Source organism: Globicephala melas, chromosome 1 (genome assembly GCF_963455315.2).
Source record: "Globicephala melas chromosome 1, mGloMel1.2, whole genome shotgun sequence".
NCBI lineage: Eukaryota > Metazoa > Chordata > Mammalia > Artiodactyla > Delphinidae > Globicephala > Globicephala melas.
Window position 1 is genome coordinate 153,600,740 of NC_083314.1, and position 25,633 is coordinate 153,626,372.

At 44.6% G+C, this 25,633-nt stretch overlaps 1 protein-coding gene across 2 annotated transcripts in view; it reads right to left on the reverse strand.

Moving 5' to 3' along the window:
• The window catches only part of RIMKLA (ribosomal modification protein rimK like family member A), a 37,934-nt gene extending 26,585 nt beyond the window's left edge, over positions 1–11,349 (reverse strand). For both annotated transcript variants that reach the window (XR_011377422.1, XM_030867385.3), the window contains exon 1: positions 11,115–11,349. Coding sequence is in view for 1 of the 2 variants with exons in the window: in XM_030867385.3 (XP_030723245.1) it covers positions 11,115–11,277 (163 nt within the window). In the remaining variant the exon portion in view is untranslated. The remainder of the gene's footprint in view (positions 1–11,114) is intronic.
• Between the last annotated feature and the right edge of the window lie 14,284 nt (positions 11,350–25,633).

The window sequence follows — 25,633 nt, forward strand, 5'->3', positions numbered from 1 at the left end:
GAAATAAGAAAATAGCAGGACACTGTAGCAGGAGAGCAAGCAAGGACCTCACTTACAGCAGCTTTTAGGACCATTACATTTGGGTAGGATCATGTAACCATGGCTGGTAGTGAAGCTCTGAGAGTTGTTAAAAATGAATCAACACTATAGATAACATAAGCGGATAATAATCCATTAAGTGCTGCACATGACTGTGTTGTGTTAGGAGGGAGGTGTGTCATCCCAAACATGATCTGGCTCAGCTCAATCACTCTCCAGTTTTTCTCTGGTCTCTTTCTACCCTACCCCACAGCATTTTCTCATAAGGAAGTTACTTTTATCGTTACCGAGTAGATGCTATGCCACTCCTCTTTCCCTTTTAAAGGTCTTTGTTACAATGCCCAGAGACATCTCACCTCTACCTCATTAAGACCCACAGTCATGATGTGGCCACCTTCTCTTTCCACCAACTGCTAATTTGAGGTCATTTAATTCAATTCAACCTTCACTGAACTGTTGAGATGAATCAGACATACTCTGAAGCAGGAATACGAAGATGAGCCAGGTGATCTCTGCATACCAGGAGCTTATCGTCTCCTTACAGAGAAATATATCAACATAATTTTAATTCATTCAGTCACTCAACACATATTTATTGTTTCATGCATTCATTCAGTGAAGATTTATTGAGCACCTACTTTGGGCCAAGCCCAGTGTTGGTTTGGGTTTCCCCAGAAGGACTGCTGGAGATAAGGACTGAAGTGCAAGAGGTCTATTATCACGGCAATTTCAGGAAACACTGGAGGGGGAAGTAGAGAAGGCAATGCTGCAAATAAAAGGTGTGTTATGAAGTGAGTGATCACCTTGGCACCCAGGGCTTAATCTTGCCGGGCGACAATAAGAAACGGTTTAGTGCACACTCCTTGGTTACCCCACCCAAGGGGCGAGGAAGCTAGCAATTTATAATATTTATATACCAACCCTGTCTTTGGTTGAGAGCTGATCGAGAGGTGTGGTATTAATTCCCTGGTCCTTCCGGCTTGCCATGCATGTGTGGGCAAAGTGAGCTTCTGTGACCAGAGAAAGCCCTCAGGCAGAGATTCAGGTGCTGATGGTTAGACCGGTGGCGGCGGCAGTGTAGGGCAAGAGGGGAGGACAGACACAATGCCATCAAATGGTAAGAGCAAAAGGGACATGGGAGGGCCTCTGACAGGCACTGTCTAAAAGGCTGGGCATAGGGGTTGAGGTGTGAGTGTAACAAACAATATCCCTGGAATTTAAGAAGAAAGAAAACAGACAACTGTAACTAATGTCACTGATGCTCTATGCAGAGCACCTGGGTATTAAGAAGAGTTATCAGTCTGGTTTGGGCAGGGGGTGGGGAGGCTCTAATGCAACCTGAGAACTGCTCTAGCAGGCATATGTATCAGGGTACAGTGACAGCGAAGGAGGAGGGAACAGTTAGGTGATTATTTCTGAGAATCAAGGAAAGTTTCAGAAAGGAGATGTTGACTCGTAGAGCTTCTGGGCACAGAAGAAATGTGTAAAACTAATAAATGCATAATGTCTACCCTTCAGAAACAAGTCGATGGTAAAGGCATGGCAACACATAAGCACTGAGTTCTGCGACAGCTCAGGGCAAACGTATTTGCAAAGGCCTTTCAAGAAGTTGAGGGCACATGAGATGAAAGGCAATTATGGCAAAGTAGATAAAGTCCTGGCCTCCAAGTCAGAGACTTGATTTAGTTCTGTGCCATCATTTAACAGCTTGGCAAGACACAGAAAATGTCCCTGGGTCTCAGTTTCCTCTTCTGTAAAATGGAAGAACTTGAAAACCTTCCTCTCTCCCACACCTCACCAACATAATGCTTCCTCGCAGCCACGAAGACAAATCTCATCAGGCCCTTTTCTCCTTTCCTATCAGGCTCTCAAGATTCCAGTCTCCAAGGCCGTGTCACTTCCCTGGACTCTGAACCCCACCTGGCTCTGACATTGCCTTTTCTTTCTTTCTTTCTTTTTTTTTTTTTTAACATTTTGGCTGCTCTGGATCTTCACTTCATTGCAGTGCACGGGCTTAGTTGCCCCAAGGCATGTGGGATCTTAGATCCCTGACCAAGGATTGAACCTACGTCCCCTGCATTGGAAGGCAGATTCTTAACTACTGGACCACCAGGGAAGTCCCTGACACTGCCTTTTCTACTCCCACCTTCCACTCCTGCCCATCTCTCCGGTGCCCTCGGGGACTCAATCAATGGGACTCAATGGGCAGCAAATCTCCTGTCCTTGAACTTTTCAGCAACTGTTCCCTTCCCCTTCTTTTTCTGAGTCTAACTGAACCCTGACTCTGCTTCCCCACCAGCCCTCCCAAGCTGTGGCGGGTTTTCTCTCCCTCTCACCTGGGGTTACTGGGCCTAGAGGTAGGAGAGACGTGCTCCTTCCTACTCTCATCGCAGCTTGACCAGCATCCTTCTCTCCTCCTAAAACACCCAACTTGCCTCTCATCTGACAACACCACACATCTCCCCACTTGTGCAGGTCATCTAAAGACCCCAGTCACTTCCCTGTCCTTGAAGCTCTAGCTCCAGACTCACTGACTCTCCTGTGCTGTCACAGATATTGGTGATTTCAATATCCCCATGAAGAATTCTTCCAATTCCCAGGCCTCTCTGTTTCTTGACCTCCTTTCCTCCAAGGATCTTGTCCACCATCCCACCCCAGCCACCAGTACCAGTTACATTTTAGACTTTATGCAGTGATCATAACTCCCATCTCCAAACACCGTCTCCTATCTTTCCAGCTCACTCTATAGTACCCCAACTCCAGCCACACTTTGACACCACCTGGAACTACCATGCATGGCTCCCCCATCTTTTCACTGTCCCTCGCCCCCTTCATACCCTATTTCATTTCCATAGTCGAGCACCACAACATATATCCACAAATCCTTGCACCCATTTCTTGCTTGGCTAAACCACAACCCCAGTTGGACTGATCCAACTCTGCCTACCTCATGTGCCCTCCTGTGCAATGGAGCATGTCTGAAGAAAAAATACACAAACCTGCTGACTGATCTCAAGGGCATCCTTGTTGCTGCCTGCTAAGCACTGTTTCCCTAGTCCATTCACTCTCCCTCAACACCGGACATCTATTGCACACTTTCTTTTCTTGCTTCAGATCTTCACTTATTCCTCCCTCCTCCTCATTCTCACTCTTCCTATTTCAGGGAGAAAAACTGAAGCAATCAGAAAAGAACTTCTCTATAACTTCCCACTATCACATCTACCCGCCTGCACCTGTGCCAATAGGTGACCTTCTCTATTATAATGGCTGAAGTGTCCTTGTTCCTGGCTTAGGTCAACTCCTCGAAATAGGCACTAGATCCCAATCCCTCTCAGTCACGTAAGGCACTGCTCCAGCAAGTCACCTCTCTCTCCTACATCACCAATTTCTCTCTCTATTGGATCATTCACACCAGCATGCAATATTCTGTTATTTCTCCCTTCTTTAAGAAAATCCTCTCAAATCCATCTTTGAGCAATATCTTAGCTCAGGCTGCTATTACAAAATACTATAGGTTTGGTGGCTTAAACAACAGACATTTATTTCTCACAGTTATGGGGACTAGAAGTCTGATATCGGGGTGCCAGCATTATTGGGTTCTGTTCCTGGCTTGCAGACAGCAGCCTTCTTGCTATATCCTCACATGGCAAGGAGAGGGAGGGAGGGAGGGAGAGGGAAAGGGAGAGGGAGAGGGAGAGGGAGAGAGGGAGAGAGGGAGAGAGGGAGAGAGGGAGAGAGGGAGAGAGAGGTGTCAAGTTCTCTCATCTCTTCTTATAAAGGCACTAATACCATTCATGAGGGTACCACCCTCATGACCTCATCTAAACCTAATGACCTTCCAAAGGCCCCACCTCCAAATACCATCACATTGGGGGTTAGGGCTTCAACGTATGAATTTTGGGAGAATACAATTCAGTCCGTAGCAAGTTATCAACCCATTTTTCACTTTCTCTTTATAACAAAACTCTTAAGGCAGTGTGTATATTCCCTGTTTTCCATTACTTCATTGAAACTGCTCTTATCAGAGTCACTAATGCTAAGTCCACATTCTACATCCAATGTTCAGTTCTCAGTCCTCATCTTAACTTGATTTACCAGCAATAGCTGAAACAGTCTCATCATGTCTTCCTTCTTTAAACACATTCTCCACTCGGCTTCCAGGACGCCACACTCTCCAGGGTTTATTTCTTTTACTTAGAATTCTTTGCTGGTTCCTCCCCCTCTTCCCAACCACTAAACAGTGGAGTGCCCCAGAGCTCAGTCCTTGGACCTCTTTTCTGTCGACAGTCACTCCCACGATAGGTGTATGGAGATGCTCCTACTTTTGATAGCTTCAGGCCAGGGCTTTCCCCTGAATCCCAAGTGGATGTGATCAACTGCCTACTTGCCATTTCCCTTTGGATGTTTAATGGGTACCTTAGACTGAGACCTGATCCTCATCACCTGACCAAACCTACTCCTCTCACACACTTTCCATATGAGTAAATGGCAAACTTTATTCTTGCAGCTGCTCAGGACAAACTTTGGAGTCCTCCTTGATCAGTCCAATGTCTACACATCCAATGTCTGATCCAGTAGGCACATTCTGACAACTCTGTCTTCAAAATATATCCAAAAATCCAGTCACTTTTCACCTCCTCCCCTGAAATCATTCTAGTCCAACAACCATCATCCATCATCTGTTACCTGAACTGCAGCAAGAAACTCCTAAGCCATCTCTCTGCTTCTGCCCTTGCTGTCATCAGTCTATTCTCAACACTGTGGCCAGTGTGACCCTGTGAACATAGGGCAGGTCATGTCACCCCTCTGTTCAAAACTCTTCAGTAGATTCCCAGCTCATTCCAGAGCAAAATACAATGTCCTTCCATGACCCACAAGGCCCTATACATTGGCTCCCCCCATGACCCACAAGGCCCTATACATTGGCTCCCCCCACCTCACCTCTCTGACCACCTCTCCTAATGCTCATTAACTCTCTGCTTTGGCCACACTGGTTTCCTTGTTGTTCCCTCTTGCCTGAACCACTCTACTCCCAGATATCCAAACAGCTTGCATCCTCATCTCCTTCAGGTCTTTACTTAAACATCATGTTCTGGGTGAGGACCACTCCAGCCACCCTATCTAAAATTACAATCCCTTTCTCTGCCCCCAGAAATGTGCTACTTTTTCCTCCTTTTCCCTTCCTTACTTTTTTCCTCCTTAGCTCTTTTCACCAAATACTACTGTGTTTTAACCTGTTTGTATTCTATCTCCCCATCTAGAAGGTAATCTCCTTCAGAGGCAGGGATTTCTGCCTGTTTTGTTCTGGTGCCTAGATCAACACCCCTCACATAGTAGGCAGTCAACAGATATTGTTGAGCAAATGAATGAATGAAATCATTATAATGAGGGAGACTGTGTCTGTTCTTACTCTCTGTTATATCTCCAGCACCTAGCACAGTGCCTGGCCTGGCACAGAGTGGGCACCCAATTGATATTTGTGGAATGAAGTAAAGGAATGAATAGGATTGTTGTGAAGATTAACTAACACATAAAAGATATTTAAGTATTAATAACAGAGTTACAGGAATGAGGAATGAAGAACCATTATTCCCGTTCATTCCGCAATGCAAAGTAACTTAAATGTATCACTTCCTCATAGCAGGAGTCTTGAATTACTTTTTTTTTTTTTTAATATTTATTTATTTATTTTTGGCTGTGTTGGGTCTTTGTTTCTGTGCGAGGGCTTTCTCTAGTTGCGGCAAGCGGGGGCCACTCTTCATCGCGGTGCGCGGGGCCTCTCACTATCTCGGCCTCTCTTGTTGCGGAGCCCAAGCTCCAGACGCGCAGGCTCAGTAGTTGTGGCGCACGGGCCTCGTTGCTCCGCGGCATGTGGGATCTTCCCAGACCAGGGCTCGAACCCGTGTCCCCTGCACTGGCAGGCAGATTCTCGATAACTGCGCCACCAGGGAAGCCCCTTGAATTACTTTTTAATAGTGAAGGAACAAGTAGAACTAGATTGAGAATTTCAGATCTTGTTGGAGTTTTGTATTAAAATAATATAAAGCCCTAATAAGGTGAAGTCTCTCCAGGAAGTCGGTAAGGTGACCCACCTACCTACTGGAGGAGTGGGTGGAGTGATGTGAGGCTAGCAGTGATGTACCTGGATGTCCATGGACCCTCTGCTAATAAGGGGGATGACAAGGAGGTATGGATGGATGGAGATGACGTGGACCTCTCTGATGATGGCTGTGTCCCTTCCACCAGGCAAGCCTAACAAATTTGGTGGAGGTGTATGGTAGCAACAACAGGTGGTTCAGAAACCTATAAAGCAGGGCTTTGAGATCCACTAAGGATCCCAATCTATTGGTTCTAGAACGTTTTCCAACACAGTTCATGAGCTGTCCCTAAAAACAGCTGTTAGAAACATCAACACTTCAACCCATCCTCAGCCCTTGAGGTCAGCCCACAGTTATAAATGTGGACCCATGGGGTAAAGCGTATCCATTCAGCACTCACATGTTTGGAAACATTACATGGTTGGTGCTTCCACCTACTGACCTTTCCACTAGTGCTGGATGGTGGTTTCTTTGGATTACAGGCTGTCAGGCACAGGCCTTTAGCAGGGACTGAGGTTAAAGATCAACCTTTGTGCACAAAGGTGAGCATGGTACCCTTTTCTGCTAGTGTCTTCTTGCACAGTAATGGGAGTCCATCCTTTCTCTGTGAGGCCCCTGTTGTCTTTTGGAAGGCTGCGATAAGACCATTTCCTCATTCAAGTTTACTTAGGATTTCCCCCTACCCAAACTTTTTAAATATTACTCACCTGGTCACTACAAAGAACAAAGTGAAAGTAGTCCAGAACACCTTAACATAAAGAACCTGACCTAGAAACTGCCATATGGCCACCAAGGTTTTAGCTCTGAAAGTAAGGGAAGAATGCTGAATCACCCTGCTCCTAGAAGCCAAACTGTAACACATCCTCATTTCCAGGGCAGGTTCATTTCTTCTGTCTTGGTATCTGTCCCTGAGTTTGGGACTATACTTTTTTCTTGAGATAGCTAATTGTAAAGACCTTTGGGTGGTCAAAAAACTTGATTTGCACCAGTGACTCTGCCCTCAAATAAGTAAATGTGCCCGTCACAAAAACAGTTATGCGTCCAATCATGATCTCCCAGACACAGCAGCTAATTACAGTACATCTCACATACTTGAATTAGCCTTTAAGGCACTTCACTCAGTCATCCAACAAACATCAACTGAAGGCCTACTATGTACCTGTTCCAGAGCATATATTTGAGGAATAGCCAGTCATTTAGGGGGTGAGAGAAGATAAACTTTTTTTTTTTTTTTTTGTGGTACACGGGCCTCTCACTGTTGTGGCCTCTCCCGTTGTGGAGCACAGGCTCCGGATGCACAGGCTCAGCGGCCATGGCTCACGGGCCCAGGCGCTCCGCAGCATGCGGGATCTTCCTGGACCGGGGCACGAACCCGTGTCCCCTGCATCGGCAGGCGGACTCTCAACCACTGCGCCACCAGGGAAGCCCAAGATAAACTTTGTAAATAGATAAATTACAGTAAAACATGATGAATGCTACCTTTGAAGGTCTGCACAATGTTGTTCGGCAGCAGATAGCAGAGAGAGATTCCTGGGGGCTGGGTAAGGAGTCAAGACAGACTGTATAGAGAAGAGTGACTTGAGCTGGATATGCAGGGTGAATACAAGTTCCCCATGGGGGAGGGAGCTGGACCAGACAGGCATCTCAGGCAGAGGCAATTTCAGTGCAAGGGGCAGAGAGGTCAGTATAGGCTGAAGCATAGGGTGGAGTGGAAGAGAGGAAACAGAAAGTGCTGAGCCCAGAATCACTGAGTGTTTGTCCCAACTGCCAGCCAGCACTATGTGCCCAGACACCCTGACTGACGTTTATCAGATTAACGTGTACAAAAAACCTAGACCTACGCCTGGCACATGATAAACACTCCACGAATTTTGCTTTGAATATTACTATGTGCATTTTGGTGCCGCGTTCACCACCACCTTATCCTCAGGATTGAGAAAAATTAACAAATGTGTTGAATGAATGAAGAACTTGTGGTTTCTAAGGAGGAAATGGCAATGGATAGGATTCTCATAATGCTACATCCAGCAGGAAGGTGAAGGGAAAGTGTTTTCTGCAGGATTGCTTCAGTCCTCTGAAGGTCATTCACTCTTCCCAGTAGTCTCCCCCACCCAAATCTATGCTGGGTAGGGCAGACCACTGGGTTAAAAAGAATAACCATAAAACCTTACATTTGCATAGCTTCTTCAGCTTACTTGTATTATCTAGTTTAAAATAACTGCAATCTTTAAATCCCCAACTTTTAACCTCTTGTCTGAATCTATTTCAGATATAACCTGAAATTCTCATCTCTGTATTTGAGTTCCCACTAGCCTCCATGGAGGGAAGACTGGCAATGAATTTAAGAAACTGGTAGAGTCACCGCCCATACCTGTCCCAAACTGACCCCTTCATCTACTCCCACACGAATCTCAAGAAAGAACAGAAAGGAGCCTGAGTAAAGGTGGTACCTTAACTTCCTAAACTATCACATTACTTTGCAACGTCACTGTCTAGCCTCAATTTAATATAATTCAGTTCAGTTCCACATCTGATGTCCTAAGGCATACTTATTCCATTATCACTGGCTGGGAATTAGGAGACCAGGTTTTTAAACTTCAGTTTGCTGCCAACTAGCTGGATGGCACTGAGCAAGTCACTTCGTTTTTTTGAGCACCAGGTTTTTCATTTGTAAAATGAAGAGGTCAGAATGGGTGATCCCAAACTCCTTCCCAGCTCTCACAATAATTCTCAAATGGGAAATAGCATCGATATCATTGTAACTCTTTCTCTATTTCGAAGCTAGTAAGTTCTAGAGTTTATTTCGGAGGAATACTTTGGCTCAGCAAATTACCAACAGTTTTCTACAGTTGACTCTAGAAGAAACTGGGAAGTAGACTGCATATCTTTATTCATTCAAAAATATTTCTTCAGTGCCTATTAAGGTGTGAGGCACTATTTAGACACTGTTACAGCCCTGAACAAAGCAAACGAGCTCAGTCTTCTCATGGAATTCACTTCCTTGTGTTTAATTAATCCCGTCATGCACCAAATAAATCTTTTGACTGCTTTGGACAGCAGAAACAGTGATCTAATAGGTTTGTTTTATGTGTTGTGATTTGTGTGGGGCAATCTCTGAATTAGCAAAAAAATGAAAAGTGCTTCCAAAAATCCCTGTCTTCAGTTTCTCCATCGACTAGGTAAATAACTATGTAGTTTAAAAAGAAGTAACTCCTTGTTTCTGAATAGAATGAGATACATTCACACATGAATTCCAGAAAAATTTTAAGACACTAAACGAAAGGGGTGAAATGTTTCCTGCAGCATTAGAATTTAATTTTTTCTTTTCCTATGACTGATTCTTTAACATGGGGTTTTAGATACAAAACAAACAGCATTCCTCTTCTCCTTCACAGAATGCATGATGGGTCTACAAAAAGGAACATGATGTGGAATGATGTGCCTGTATCTCAATAAAGGCATGTTTATAGGCTGTAAAACAAATAAATAAAGAGCAAACTCTTGGTGTGGAAAGATGTGTATGCTAGATTTAGATCAGTAAAATATAACAGATTATTCCATTTAAGTATGGTACTGATGCAGAATTTTAGAGCTGGAGGAACCCTAACCCTTAGTTTTATAAATGAGAAACGTGAGATTCAAAGACATAAAGTGACTTGGCCAAGGCAAAGCCAAGATACTCATTAGCAGCAAAGTTGTAATAAGAATCCAATTCTACTGATTCTCTGTCCAAGAATTAGTTCTATATTAACTAACTGAGAGTTTTAGCAAATCAAGACTAGAGAGATGGTGCCCTTTATGGCTGACAGCCATTGTTTTAGACTAAATGTATGATACCTGATGTCTGTAGTATATTTCTCCAACAGACTATACAATCTGATATTACTTATGAAGGGTTTAGATAAATTTATAGATGAAACATCCGGGACAGATATGTTCTACTTAGAAACAGGTCATATTCAAAATCTCATTTCTAAGGAGCCTGTTCAGAATTTGGAACCCCTTTCCCCTGCCAAAGAAAAGTAACAAATTGTGAGTTAATTTAACCAGGCATGATTGAAATAATATGAATGGTATTCCAAGAAGCACTCTCACTGGGCCCAACGCCCCTTGAGTCCTGGACCCCCTGAAGTGACTGGATACCTCCAGACTGGAGGCTGGAGAGACTCAAAACTGCAGGCCAGGGGGAGGTTCCTAAGCCAGGACTCCTAAGTCAGAGACTGTCTGTGTTGGGATAATTAAGAATATCTAAAAACATACGTAACCTCTTGAGGTCATGGTCACAGATGATAACCATGTCTTACCCCCAAAAATCTCTTGGACACAGCAGTAGAGAAATCGGTGAGGCCAGAATGGTCTGTACCTGAAATCTTGGCTTTTCTGGAATCGGAATTCAGTACTTTCAGGGAGGAGGATGAGTTTAAAGAAAACCCATCAAAGGTCTTCTCTCCCACCTTACCCTCAAGAGGTGACTCCAATCTTTCTCAGATTTCTCCCCATCTGCAGGTTCCTAGCTTGGGAATAATATTCTATGTAGCGCATTAATGATGCTTAGACACTCTTGGAAAACTTTTAAAAACATTCATCCTAATGGCAATTTTGTAAATTTAGTGCGGGCTTCTATAAATCTAAACTGACAGCGTATCAATGAGAGCACAATTGTCTAATTTGGGGTTAGCTTGATTTTCTTCGGACCTCCAGGAGGCTTCAGGTGAATTTGAGTTCCTTCCAAACTAAGTCTCCTAAGTGAATTAAATCCTGTTCTCAAATCTTGGCCTCAGGGCAGATGCTGGTGGTGAAAGAAGCTCTCAAGGTTAGGGGCTTTCTCTAACCCAAAGAGGTCTCTCAGGGGAGAGCGGCAGGTTTGGAGGCCCGGAAGGAGATTTGGCCTGGGGGGGGGCCCGGTGCGCGCGCCCACCCGCTGGCTCTCGGAGATCCCGGAGCGCCTCCCTGCCCTCCCGGGCCCGCCTAGCTCACCGAGGTTGCCGCCGACGATGGTGACGGCGATCTGGTCCATGAGCACCGCCCGGAAGCGCACGTCCTGCTCGGAGCAGCGCTGCCTCAGGGCGCGCAAGATCTGCACCTGAGGGTAGTCCTCGCGGATGCGCCGGTCAGTCAGGAACCAGAGCTGGGAGCACATGGCGGCCAGGGCGGCGGCGCCCGGCGGGGAGCGGGCCCCCTCGGCGACCCGGGCCGCTCGCTCTGGGTGGCGGGCGGCCGGCGTCCCGAGCGAGCGCGCGCCGCGGCTCCGCTCCCGCCGGTGCGCCAGGAGCCTCTGCAGCCCTGACCCAGCGAATCTGCCCGGCCACTCAGCGCCGCCGCCGATCCCGGCCAGCCAATCAGCGCGCGGCGGCGGGCGCGGGCCGGCCGCGGGGCCAGCTGCAGAGGCGGCCGCGGCGGGGCCCAAGCTTGCTGCGGCCGGGAGAAGAGATCCGGGTGGGGTTAGCGGCCCCGGGAAGCCCCGAGCGAGGAGTGCGGCGGGGAGGCTGAGGGAGGGCATCCCTGTCCCGCGCTGGACCCCGGCGGGCGTGGCGCTGCCGGCCGGAGTGGGGCGGCCGGAGCGGGAGGGGCTAGGGCGGCGACCCAGTGAAGCCGAGAGGGTGTCCGGGCTGATGGAATAGTGGTCCGCAGCGGGCAGTGGGATGCTTCCCAAAGGCCGTCCCGAGCACCCGGGGGCTGGGAGCATCGGCGTCCCCCTACAGAGCCTGGGGCAGGGCCTCGGGGACGTCCCAAAGGAGACTCCGGGGCCTGGCGAAGGTCACACAGCTAGGCCTCCAGGTGGACCCTGGCCTTGGAATGCTCTGCCCAAATCCTGGCCTGGAGCTGGGGTGGGGATTGAGGGTTCAGATAATTTGAAGGTGCGTTTCTCAGGGTCTCAGGTTTTCTTTCACTGGACACCCCCTCCCAGGATTCAGCGGTTCTGGGCCTGCACAACCTCAATGTGAAGAAAATGGACTCCTTTTAGTTAGAAGGACCACCAGCTGGTCTTCTCCCATCCCCCCAGCCCGTACAACTGAGTCATCTTTAAACACTGTCCTTGGTCCTAGCCAATCGCAAATTCTGCCAGCAAACAACTATGTTTGAATCCAGACTTTCCTCTCTAAATAACTGAAAGACTGAAGTTAGCCATCTTTGGAGATTGCATTTGCTCTTCTGGCTCATTAAAATATTTGTCTTTTTTTTTTTTTTGGCTTAGGGGGGCAAGAGGAATTTCAAAGCAGGCCAAACAATAATTTAGAAAAGGGGTAAGATATCTCAGGTAAGGTATAGGCTTCACTATATATATTTTGCAGGTGTGTGCATTGACCCACTTGATGTGCCATTGGAAAAATTCTGTCTAAATGGAATTTCAAAAATTAATTATTTTTCCAGCAATGTTAAGTAAATCTTTTTGTGTTGCAAAATACCCGCCCCCCACCATGAATGTATTTTCTTAAAGTAACAGTAACCTAGTGCCCTATGACTTAGTAACGTTCAAAACTATCTTCTAACCACAGATCAACTTGGGCACTAGAGGCTCTATCTTGTACCTTGATCATTTCCTTCATGTCCTATGGTATATATTTTGTACACCCTGATGCTTTCTACTTGCTTCTGCAGGATCCTAATACATAGGCTGTCTATAAGATGATCAGAACCATAGCTGTCTGGAACGATAATTTGTATATAAGAGTCACTAAATTTAGAAGTTGCTTACAATCCATTTTCATAGTCATCTTCATAAGTCGAGAATGTTTAATTCATATGCAGATGGATGCCAAGATTCCCAAAACCCAAGCTTGAGGAGAACAGGATCTGGGGATCCAGATGTTGTGATCACTTCTTCACTGTCTTTGCTCAGCCTCTCTAGAAGGTTGCTAACACCGCTGTGATCTCCCTTTTCTAGGATGGGTCATAAGTGAGAACCTGGGACAGTGGCATATCCAGTTAGGACATAGCTAAACTTATGTTGGTATGTTTTGTTCTATTATCAAAATTATCAAGCACAGAGGTAACTGCCCCCGATTTGGGTTATTTTCTAAGATGTATTACCTTATATAATATTTCTGCATAGATGACTCCCAAATTCAGTCCCCTGACCAGGGATCGAACCCACGCCCCCTGCAGTGGAAGTGCAGAGTCTTACCACTGGACTGCCAGGGAAGTCCCCAAATTCAATTTTAACCCTGATGCCTCCTGAGCTTCAACAATATAGAAACATGCTGTCCTGCCATCACCTCAATGTCCCTAGAGCTAAACTCATTCTTTTCCCCTTCATTCCAGATTCAGCTGTCTTAAACAATAAGGAAAATGTATTATCTCATGTAACAAGAAATCCAGGTAGGTCAGTTCTAAGGTTTATTCATTTAACAGCTCAGTAAATTTATCAGGGACCCAAATTCTTTCCATCTTTTCACTCTGACTACCTTAGGCCCCTCATAGTTACAAAATGGCTGCCATAATTTCAGCTGACACATGCATACATACAATGTCCAATGGAAGTAGAGAAACTGTTTCTTTCCCTGTGTCTCTCTTTATTAGCAAGGAAAACCTGTCTCAGAAGACCGCAAGCAGGCTTCTCACACTCTCCCACATCTAAACCAGTCACCAGCAGAGAGTAAGAAGCCGTCATGAGTGGCTTAATGTAATCATGATTTACCCACTGTGGCTGGGAACTGGAATCCCACCAAGCACATGTAGAGTTAAGTGAACACCTGGGCAAAATTGGGGTTCTCTTAGGAATAAAGGGAGAATAGATGTTGGGAGGACAAACAATGGTGTTTGATACAGATGGCAATAAGGTAAATGTATCAGGATAAGCCAGGTTAGGCTGTGGTAACAAGTGATTCCAAAGTGGCTTACAACAGCAAAGTTTTATTTCTTGGAATACTGTACGTGCCCATAACAGATCAGCTTGGCATATTTGAGGTTGTCTTCATGCCAGGACCCAGGCTGATAGCGTAACCTTTTTCTGGAATAATGTTGGTCTCGTGGAAGGGGGAAAATGATCACGGTGAATCACACGCTGGTTCTTAATGCTTCTGCCTGGAACTTTTCCATGCTAGAGCTTACATTTTCTCGGTCAGAACAAGTTCACCTGGCCAAGTCTGACATTAGTAGGGTAGCAAAGTCTTATCCTTTCCTGGCAAGGGCAACAAAAATTTGTGAAAAACTATAACCAACAATATAGTCTGCCACACTCAAGGATGAGAAATAGCCAAATCCTACTCTGCTAATCGTCTCTACTCCCTTTAGGGTTCCCAGGGGAACTATATAAAAGAAAGAAATTGGAATAGAAACCAAAGGATCATTTTATTCATAACTGAGCTAGCACCCAATAACCTCTAGAACAGAACTGTGCCAAAAGACTGAATCATACGGCTTATGTGTAAGGCTGAAGTGAAGCTTCGTAATTCCCTGCTCCGCCTCCACCCTCTAGATTTTGGGACTGTCATGCATAGGCATGCCTGTGGATAGAGGGGAGAAGATGATCAGATCTGTGAGCAGACCAGCTTTACTCAACCAAGTGAGAGTCAAATGGAAACTGGGCTGGTCCTACCTGGAGCAAGTGCTCCTGACCATGTGCCCTTTCAACACAAAGTGACCCAACCACCAGTAAAATGTGAACTCGTTAGTGTCCTGGGCTCTGACCAATCAGATTGAAAACTTCTTCCTTCTGAAGGTAGCCAGTCAGAGGCCAGGGCAGAGGAAAAGGGAATTCCTTCCTATGTTCTCACATTCTCAATTTTGTTCTCTCTTAATCCATTAGGAAGAGGGGTAGAAAAGTCTTCTGCCAAACAAATGAACATGCCTTGTCTATTTGCCTCCTCATCTAGACTGTAAGCCTCTCAAGAACAAGGGCCAATGCATCGTGCATCACTGTTTCCACCTATGGTAGGTACTCAAGTATCTGTTGATAAAGTTAGAACTGTCGTGTAAAACACATCACTGCAATTTCAGTTGAGAAAACTGTGGTCAGTTACAGATATACTAGGTTTTTGTAACCTGGGATTCTGGGGCCCTATTTCCTATCTTACTTCCAACCTTCTATATATTGGCACAAAAGGGTACTGACATGTGGGTCTGGACAGTGGAAAGAAAGTGAAAGTCTTTGTAAATATTACATGTGACCCCAAGCAGATTGATATGTCAAGTTAGAAGATCAAAATTCAACTGACCTCAATAAATTAGAAAAGTGGTCATCAATAACGGGTTAAAGTGCACTAGGATAAATGGAAAGTGGTTCATTGAAGGAGCAAAAGAAGCGTCACACATGCGTAGGTTAAAGAGAGAAAAACTGGCCATGCAGGAATGTGGCCAAGAAAGACCTGATAGTTGTGGCAAACCAATAACAGAATGAATAGAAAAATGGTGGGCTATATTAACAGAAGTCTACAAGGCCAAATTCATCTTCATATCCCTGGGACCTAGCACGGTGCCCGGCACACTGCATATTGATAAATAGTTATTGAAAAAAATTGTGTGGCTTTGGTCAGATTGTTCATGCTATTGTGTCCCTCCGAAAGCCTTTGCATGATCAATGCCTATCCACTCTTCAAGACCCAGCTCAGATACAATTCTTCCATGTTATCTTTCCTAAAATTTACCTTACCCTCACCTAGAGGAAAGCTCTCCGTTTCTGAATCCTCATAAGCAGTTAATAACTGCTAGCTTACATTAATTATAATTAATATGTATTTAATTATAATTATGAAATATAATTAATTTTATTCTAGTCATGGGCTCTCAGTAATTATTGGGTGAATGGTAACTCTCAGATTATGAAAATCCAATATACATAATTTCAAAATTATAGAATTAATGACTAAAGGAAGCGGTCTCAAATTCTAGAATTTTGCATTACTGGCACTGACTCTCTCACTTTCCTTGGTCTAATAATCCAGATGTCTGCTTTTCCCTCATCCTCTTATTCAAGCTCCCACCCCTTATTCCCTCTCACACCAGGGTCTTAAGGAACAAGGTAGAATTTACTGAAGGGGAGACACGATGTACATCTTGTACACTGCAGTAATTCACTTGAAAATACCCTACAACACACCTCTTTTTTTTTTTTTTATAGCGGTACGCGGGCCTCTCACTGTTGTGGCCTCTCCCGTTGCGGAGCACAGGCTCCGGACGCGCAGGCTCAGCGGCCATGGCTCACGGGCGAGCCGCTCCGCGGCATGTGGGATCTTCCCGGACCGGAGCACCCCTGCATCGGCAGGCGGACTCTCAACCACTGCGCCACCAGGGAATCCCAACACACCTCTTTGTTCAGAGTACTCTCTGCTTCTGCCAGTACGGCTCTTTTTCCACTCCACTCCCCAGCCTCCAGTCTTGTTGCTCTTAACTTCCCTTCCCAGAGTCCTATGCAGATTCCTCAACCTTTCGTTATTGGGAGGAATGCATTTTACCCCAGCTCTACTTCCAAACTTGCACCCCTGATGAATTACTGTTTAGCAAAACAGGCCTTTCAATGAACAGATCCATCTTCTTCAGGAAATAGAGGGGGATTATAAATAACTTTTCCCTGTTGCAGATACAATTAACACAAAATGACTAAATGGGGTTAGTCAATGAAGTCTTCATTGGAAGCTTGTTGGAGTCAGCTTTTGAAGATGACAGTAGATACAGCTTTGCAGGGCAGAGTGCAAGGAAGACATTCAGGTGGTTGCCAGCTGCTGTCTGGCTCTGGATGAGCTAGGCTCTCAGAACCAGGTAGAAGTTTCTAGTTTTCAAGGGGCTTGCCCTATCTCTCTTGAGACAAGGCTGCGTAATTGCTTATCTTGCTCTCTGCCAGCCTTAGCCTCACTCAGCTATAATCATTAAAGATAGATGTTTGTTGTCTCAGTCTTTCCTAGTTCCTTAGCCATTTCTGACAAGTCAAGAATTATATTAGAAGCCTCAGCACTATCTTTCCTTTCCTCTCATGTTACGATACAGGCTATGCTGCTATAACACAGAGACTCTACAAGGCGTTTATTTCTCTCTCACTTAATAGTCCAGTAAGGTGGATGTCCGGCATGAAAAGGTAGCTTTTTCCCCTTGTTCAACCTGGGACCCAGGTTCCTTCCATCTTAGTGTGTTACCTGCTCCAGCAGTGTGGTCATTGTTGGCATGTTCGAGGCTGGCTTTATTAACCACATCTGTGTTCCAGACCTCTGGAAGGAGAAAGAAAAAGTGGAGACAAGTAGCTTCCTTTTAATGATGTAACATGAACGTTATACTCCTAACTTTCATTTACATCCCAAGAACTTGGTCACATGGTCACATCTACTGCAAGGGAGGCTGGAGAATGTATTCTTTAATTGGACAGATATGTGCCCACCGAAAACTCAGTGGAGGGAAGAAGGGGTTCTATTACTAAAAGGAAGAGGAACTGGAGGTGGGGATGATGAGTGGTTTCCACCATAGCTCCTTATCCCTGTGTGAGATAAACTTCTTAGCATGGCATAAGTGACCCTATGGACCTTCGGCTTTCCGCTCTAATAGTATAGAATTCCTTGAACTGCCCTGGATACGGTTTTGTGTGTCTCACCTCCGTGACTGTTCGTGGTAAATCTTGCTCGCCTTTCTTTGCCTGCTACAACCAGCTCAAGCAGCATCTTCTCCAAGAAGTCTTCTAAACCTTAGTTTGGCATAAGTGAACCTTCTTTGTGTTCTCATAGCGCACTATGCATTCCTCTCCTTTGGCACTTGTCAAATTCCCCCACTATCAGCACAAGCTCGAAATCATCTCTTTATGGCTACGTCTCCATCTAGATTGTAGGCAACTTGAGAGCAAATGTGCTCTGTCGCAGACTTATTTGAATCCTTAGTACCTAACTGTGCTAAATTCCTTTTGCCCACCAGTGGGGAAAATAACTTGCACTATCGCCTGACCCCCTGCATGCCCACTGAGTTGTGACTTTCATCTGTAATGGCCAGACTGTATACGTGGGCATTCTTTCCATTTGGATGGAAGCACTAGCCTGAAACCCCTGCTGATCTAGGATACTGATCCTCTTGCTAGGTTTTGTGAATTCCTGCCTCTGGGGGGCCTAAGACCTGTTTTGTTACTCCCTAGGGGCTGACTGCTAACCCAGAGCCAGGGCGTGACACAGCCATGGCTAGGTCAGTTTCCTCCAGTTCTGCTCCTACTGGGCTCTGGCTATTTCCCCCTTATCACTGGTTCATCCTGCTAAGGCTTTATCATGCCTGACCTATGAATGAATTTGCCCATGTTAGGATTAATAAGTATTGTTGATACCTTGTGTTTGAAGCTAACTGGTCCAAGATGGGAATGGATTCTCAGATTTGTGGCATATCACTGACACAAAATGCAATTTGTATAGGCTTTCTTTAGATGAAGATATATATATATATATATATCTTAAAACATATGTATCTTAAAATCTATGTACCTTTAAAATATGAATATTTGAGTATGCAAAACCAGTATATTGAGAGGGATTCTCATTTGGCACATATTCTTTATTTCACAAAAGGATTGACCAGTCTTGGGAATTAATCTCTCTCTTTTTTTGGTATAACTTTAGTCATTGTTCAGTGAGGCAGCTTATGTCTGTCCTGGAGAAAGTTCCATGTGCACTTGAAAAGAATGTGTAGTCTATTGCTTTTGGATGGAAAGTTCTGCAGATATCTATTAAGTCTATCTGTTCTAATATGTCATTTAAGGTCAATGTTTCCTTATTGATTTTGCTGGCCATTGATGTAAGTGGGTGTTAAAAGTCCGCTACTATTATTATGTTACGGTCCACTTTTTTCTTTATGTTTGCTAATATCTGCTGTGCGTATCTAGGTGCTCCTATGTTGAGTGCATATTTACAATTGTTATATCTTTTTGTTGGATTGATCCCTTTACCATTATGTAATGTCCTTCTTTGTCTTTTGTGACAGTCTTTGTTTTAAAGTCTATTTTGTCTGATATCAGTATTGCCACCGCAGGTTTCTTTTTGTTTCCATTTTCATGGAATACATTTTCCATCCTCTCACTTTCAGTCTTTGTGTGTCTTTAGACCTGAAGTGAGTCTCTTGTAGGCAGCATATACATGGGTCTTGTTTTTGTTTGTTTGTTTGTTTTAATCCATTCAGCCATGCTATGTCTTTTGATTGGAGCATTGAGTCCATTTACGTGTAAAGTAATTATTGATGGGTATGCACTTCTTGCCATTTTGTTAACTGTTTTCTGTTTGTTTTTGTAGTTCTTTTTTGTTCCTTTCTTCTTGTTTTGCTCTCTTCCCTTGTGATTTGATGACTGTAGTCTCTATTGTTATGTTTGGGTTCCTTTCTCCTTTTTTTGTGTGTATCTATCATAGATTTTTTTTTTTTTTTTGTGGTATGCGGGCCTCTCACTGTTGTGGCCTCTCCCGTTGTGGAGCACAGGCTCTGGATGCGCAGGCTCAGCAGCCATGGCTCACGGGCCTAGCAGCTCCACGGCATGTGGGATCATCCCGGACCGGGGCGCGAACCCGTGTCCCCTGCATCGGCAGGCGGACTCTCAACCACTGCGCCACCAGGGAAGCCCTATCATAGATTTTTGATCTGTGGTTACCATGAGGTTTATATATAACATCCCATATATATGTGATTATATTAAGTTGATAATCTCTCAAGTTTGAATGCATTCTAACAACCCTGCATTTTTACCCCTTGCCCCACATTTAATGTTTTTGACTTCATATTTTACAACCTTTTGTTTGTGTATCCCTGAACTACTTATTGTGGATATAGATGATTTTACTACTTTTGTTTTAACCTTCTGACTAGCTCTATAATTGGTTGATCTACTACCTTTACTGTATATTTGCCTTTACCAATGAGATTTTTCCTTTCTAAATTTTCATATTTCTACTTTTGGCCTTTTCATTTCCACTTAGAGAAATCCCTTTAACATTTCTTGTAAAACCAGTTTAGTGGTGCTGAACTCTTTTAGCTTTTGCTTGTCTGTAAAACTCTTTATCTCATCTTCAAATCTGAATGATAGCCTTGCCAGGTAGAGTATTCCTGGTTGTAAGTTTTTCCATTTCATCACTTTGAATATATTGTGCCACTCCCTTCTTGCCTACAAAGTTTCTGCTGAAAAGTCAGCTTGTAGTGTTATGGTAGTTCCCTTACATGTAACTAGTTGCCTTTCCCTGTCTGCTTTTAACATTCTCTCTTTACCTTTTGCCATGTTAATTACAATGTGTCTTGGTGTGGATCTCTTTGGATTCTTCTTACTTGGGACTCTTTGATTCTGGACCTGGATATCTGTTTCCTTTCTCAGGTTAGGGAAGTTTTCAACTATTATCTTTTCAGATAAGTTCTCTACCCCTTTCTCTTTCTTTTCTCCTTCTGGTATCCCTATAATGTGAATGTTAACATACTTGATGTCTTCTCAGAGGTCGCTTAAACTATCCTCATTTTTTAAATTCTTTTTTCTGTTTTCTGTTCAGCTTGGGTGATTTCCATTACTCTGTCTTCTTCTTACTCTTGATCCAGTCCTCTGTATTATCTAATCTACTATTGTTTCCTTCTAGTGTATTTTTCATTTTAGTTATGTATTCTTTGTCTGTGGTTCTTCTTTGTATTTTATAACTCTAACCTTTTCACTGTGTTCATCCATTCTTCTCCCGAGTTTATTGAGCATCTTTATGATCATCACCTTGAACTCTTTATTGGGTAGATTGTTTATCTTCATCCACTTCACTTAGTTCTTCTTCTGGGGTTTTATTTTATTCCTTCATTTGGAACATATTCTTCTATCACCTCATTTTGTCTAATTCTGTTTTTATTTCTATGTATCAGGTAGGTCGGTTTTGTTTCCCAATCTTGAAGAAGTGGCTCTTTGTAGGTGACATCCTTTAGAGTCCAGTGGCACTGCCCCTCTGGTGACCAGAGCTATATGCTCTAGGGGTGCCCTCTATGTGGGCTGCATAGGCCCTTCTCTTGTAAAAGGGTCAACTACTGTGGGCATATTGGTAAATACCATATTGGGCATATTGGCCTGGCTGGTTGCCAGGTCCTGCCTCATGCAGAGGCTGCCAGCCCACTGGGAGGTAGGGCTGGGTCCTGGGGCAGCTGGCTGCGCAGCTCACAGGGTCCCAGGACTGGTGCCAACTGGCTGGTAGGCAGATGAGCCCCGAGTGCTAATAAGGGAGAGGGAAGGCTCCAAAATGGCACTTTCCAGCACCAGTGTCTTCATGGTAGAGTGAGCTCCCCAAAATGACTGCCACCAACACCTCTGTCCCCAGGGGGAGTCACAATTGCTTCCTGATTCTCCTGGAGGCTCTCCAGGATCAGCAATTTGGTCTGACCCAGGCTCCTTTCAAGATCCAGGCTCTATACTGGATCTTGGAGCGTGAGATTTTGTGGGAGCCCTTTAAGAGTGGAGTCTTTGTTTCCCACAGCCCTCTGGGTCTCCCATCTGCAAGCCCCCTTTAAAGCCAGACATTCTGGGGAGGTCATCATCCCAGTGCAGGACCCCAGGGCTGGAGAGCGTGATGTGGGGCTTGGATCCCTTGCTCCTTGGGGAGAATCTCTACAGTTGTGATTATCCTCCCATTTGTGGTTCACCTACCTGAGTCTTGACTATACTGTACCTCCATCCCTCCTACCTGTCTCATTGTGGTTCCTTCTTTATAGCTTTAGTTGTGGAAAACCTTTTCTGCTAGTCTTCAGGTCATTCTCATTGATAGTTGCTCTGTACATTGTTGTAATTTTGGTGTGCTCATGGGAGGAGGTGAGCTCAGGGTCTTCCTACTCTGCCATCTTGGCCACACCCCCTCTAGTGTTCTTGATGAGATGAAGATGTATTGGCAATTTGTAATGAATTGAAGCGAAGTTCCCAGCTTCAAAAGGTCACTTAAGAGTTAGAGATAGCTGCATAGCTCAAGTGCTCAGAGCCCTTCCAAGTTTCCCTGCCTGTATTAGTTAGAAGTCATTCATTTACAAATGTCAGAAATACAGTTTAAACTAGTATAAGCAAAAAGGGAATGTACTGGCTTTCAGTCCTTGGAAGTGTAGGAATGGACTTCAGTCACAACTAGATCTAGGGACTAATATACATTTTCCAAACTGGTCTTTCTCACTCTTTCAACCCCTTTCCCCTCCATTCCCGCTCTCTCTTTCTCTCTCTGTCTCTCTCTCTCTCTGTCTCTCTCTGTCTCTGTCTCTGTCTCGCTCTCATTCTCACTCTCACTCTTCTTATTTCTGTGTGTTGATCCCATTCTCTTCCACAAGAGATACCTTCTTCAACCTGGCAGGGAAGTTAGACCCCTTCACATTCTCAATGTGCTTTATTTGGAAGACCAGGTGCATTTTTTTCTACCTCCAAACAAAAAGAATCCCCAGAAGAATTTTGATCGGCCTACCACTGGACCAGTCATTCTGGCCAAGGCTGTGTGGTACCTTGGTTGGCTGGGCCCTATGGCTGTGAAGCAGGATGGTGTGATTAGCAGCCTCACCAGGCTCACACAGTTTGTGTGGGTTTGGGCAGACAAAACAAGACGTACCCACCACGCTCTCCCGTCTAAGGCCTGAGAGTCCCCAGTAAATATCTTAGGTGTCCCCACCAAACAGCCCAGGCTTTATTTCATACTTTTGCTTGCTTCTACTCTTACTGCTCCACACTGACCAGTACTTGCCTTCCGTGTGGATTCCTGCTCCATGATTCCCTTGGACTGTCACTTAACACTGATACCACTTAGCTGGACCACTGTTGGCCACTCTGCTGCTCAGGCCAATGCTTGTGCTGCGTTTTTTTCCTGGACCTCTCTCCTCTCAGTGCTCTATTTGGAGATGTGCCCATGAGCCTCTCAGATGTTCTGACAGGGACCAGTACATACGGTTGTGCAATCATTCACAGTTGTGAGGGTTGTTTGGTGCACAAGGGCACACATGGGGACTAAAATCTAGCATGAAATGCAGTTCACTAAGCTCAAGTTATACACCCTCCCACATGTACTCCAAGAAGAAGAAGCACTTTTTATACTTGTACAGGGGTACCAATCCATACTCCCAGGAGCTGTGACTCCCCCCAGATGACTTTTTCTAATTCAGATGAAGGCTCCCTAAGGACTAGCAGTAGTGAAGATCTTGCTGTTTCCTTTGAAAAGGAAAGGAACAGCTCCTTCTCTTCTGTTTGCTATTGTATCAGAAGGATGCCACTACCATAAACATAAGGCTGGGAGAACAGCAAGGATCACAGGCTCCCTACCCCACCATCTAACTATAACATCCTCACGTGCCCTCCCAATATGCCAGAGCAAAAAATAATGAAAGACTGTCACAAATGTGACAGCATTATCAGAAGCATGCAGAAATCAGCTATGTAAATGGAAAGCCTGTTGGGTTCTCTGTTTTATGAAATTGGCAAATTATTCATCAAGATAGAAAATAAAAACAAAGAAAAACTATGAGAATCGTCTCACAGAGATACTAACCATTACCACGCCCAAGTAACCCATGTTCACATCTAATCACACAGATTGTGATAGCTCTCACAGGCAGGTCTTTTAGTGTTACCTGCAGACTAAACCTGCCCCTCTCCCTCCTCCCCAGAACTTATGCAAGACACCAATGGGCAGTAGCTGGGTCTGGACAGGTTTGGGTAATAGCCACCATGTTGGTTCTACAACTTCCATGCTGACCAGTCCTCCAGCCCTGATGCTGCTTGTGGCTGGTCACACCACACCATTTCATGATGAATGATCTCCTAGGAATCTGGAGTCCTGCCTACAATTTGCCCCTGTCAACTCTCCCCCTGCCTGTTTTCCCCATCTCTTCAGATGTACCTATACATGAATCGTGGATACGGTTTGAGTTCTTTCCCTAGAAGTCTTCTCAACAGGCAAAACAGAGAGTGCAGTAGAAAACTGGAAGAGATGTTATCTCACTATACTCCAGCAATATCCAAATCCCAGTTACATCCCAGTAGGCACTACCTTCAATAGCAATAGAAGAGAATGTGGCTACTGGTGCCACATGGTACGTCCTTTGGACCAGTGACTCAGTGAAATCAAAGGTGGTCAAACACATGTGCACATTTCTCAATCTGTGTCTCTCATACTGCTCCCCTATGATTCTGTTTTTCTGCAGAAGGGCATGAAACTGACAGAGTAGGGGTGCTTCCTAATCTGCCACCCAGAGACATTCTTTTGTGTTCCTTTTGTGTTATCATCAATAAAACTAGATGGGGTTCTAGCCGAGGATAGGACAGGGTAAGAGGGAGGTGTGGAAAGGATGTGTCCTGAGGAGTTCCTGACTACAGCAAAGAGGATTAGAAGGACCTAATGTAGAGATAGCGAGAACAGTGAAGTAGATGCCCCTAACCATGGGAGCTTAGCTCTGACTGATCAGATTAAAGGAAATAAAAGAAAAGATAATTTCAGCAGTGGAAATGAAACGACTTTGGATAATTGGCTTTCAAACTGATCTGCCAACTGAGAGTCATTCCTGTACCTGCTGAGCTAAATTCTTGGTAAAAAGCAAAAGTTAGATGACTCACACCCATTACTTGGAAAAATTAATAGTGTCCCTTCTTGCCTGGGAAGCTGACATCATACTATCAGTGTTTGGTATTTATTTTGTCACGTCTTGCTGAAGCCTTCCGATTTTATTTGTTTTAATCATGAAGCCAGCTACAGGTTCCTAGGAACGGTTGTTATTTGACAGCATCATATAAGTTAGTCACGTTCAGTGGAAGTGAATGTACTGTACACAGCAGAGTTCACGTTGAATATAGAGGAGGCAGCAAAGGTAGTAGGAAAAAAACACTGAACTAGGGGACCCAAATTCTTGTCCTGCCTAGCACTGCTAACTAGCCAGCAGTATGACATTAGGAAAGTCACTTAAACCCACTAGCCTTAAGTGTAAAGTGAAGGGTTTAAAATTAGATAACCTATTATTTAAATTAACTAACTTCTAAGGCCAGCTCTAAAATGCTAATTCCATAGTCTCATTGGAAGTGGCACAAGGTGTTCAAGAAACTCATAGACAAACACCTGGATCAAGCGCAAATTAGCTGAACTGAGCCAACTACCAAGAGGAAACAAACCCACGCTGGTGAAGACCAGAGGTGTAGCTACAAAGTCCACACTTGTTTTCCAGGAAGTTGTGTGATGGCTGGGCACAGGGGCATGACAGATAGTACTGTGAAATAATTTAGTCATGGGCTCACTAAATGTTCCTTTCAATCTAGGTATGAGACTTGAGATACAACTAAATGTTTCCCATGACTTGCTATGTATATATATTTTTTGGTCTGATATCACATCTCAAGGGAAATATCTCCAAAAAGACCTACTCACCCAGTAAAGTTCTTTGTGGTACCTATAGAGGCTGTGTACAAATAACAGATAAGTGGTAATGCTAGCATAAAGAATTATGTTGTGGCCATTCTGGTTGTATCAAACTGTGGCCCAAAGGTTAGCGGGACCCCCTGACCTTGCTTGACCTACAGTCTTGTTCATATTCACAAGATACAATGTGTACTTTGTTGATAGCACAGCTTAGATTCTGTGTGCCCTCGTAGT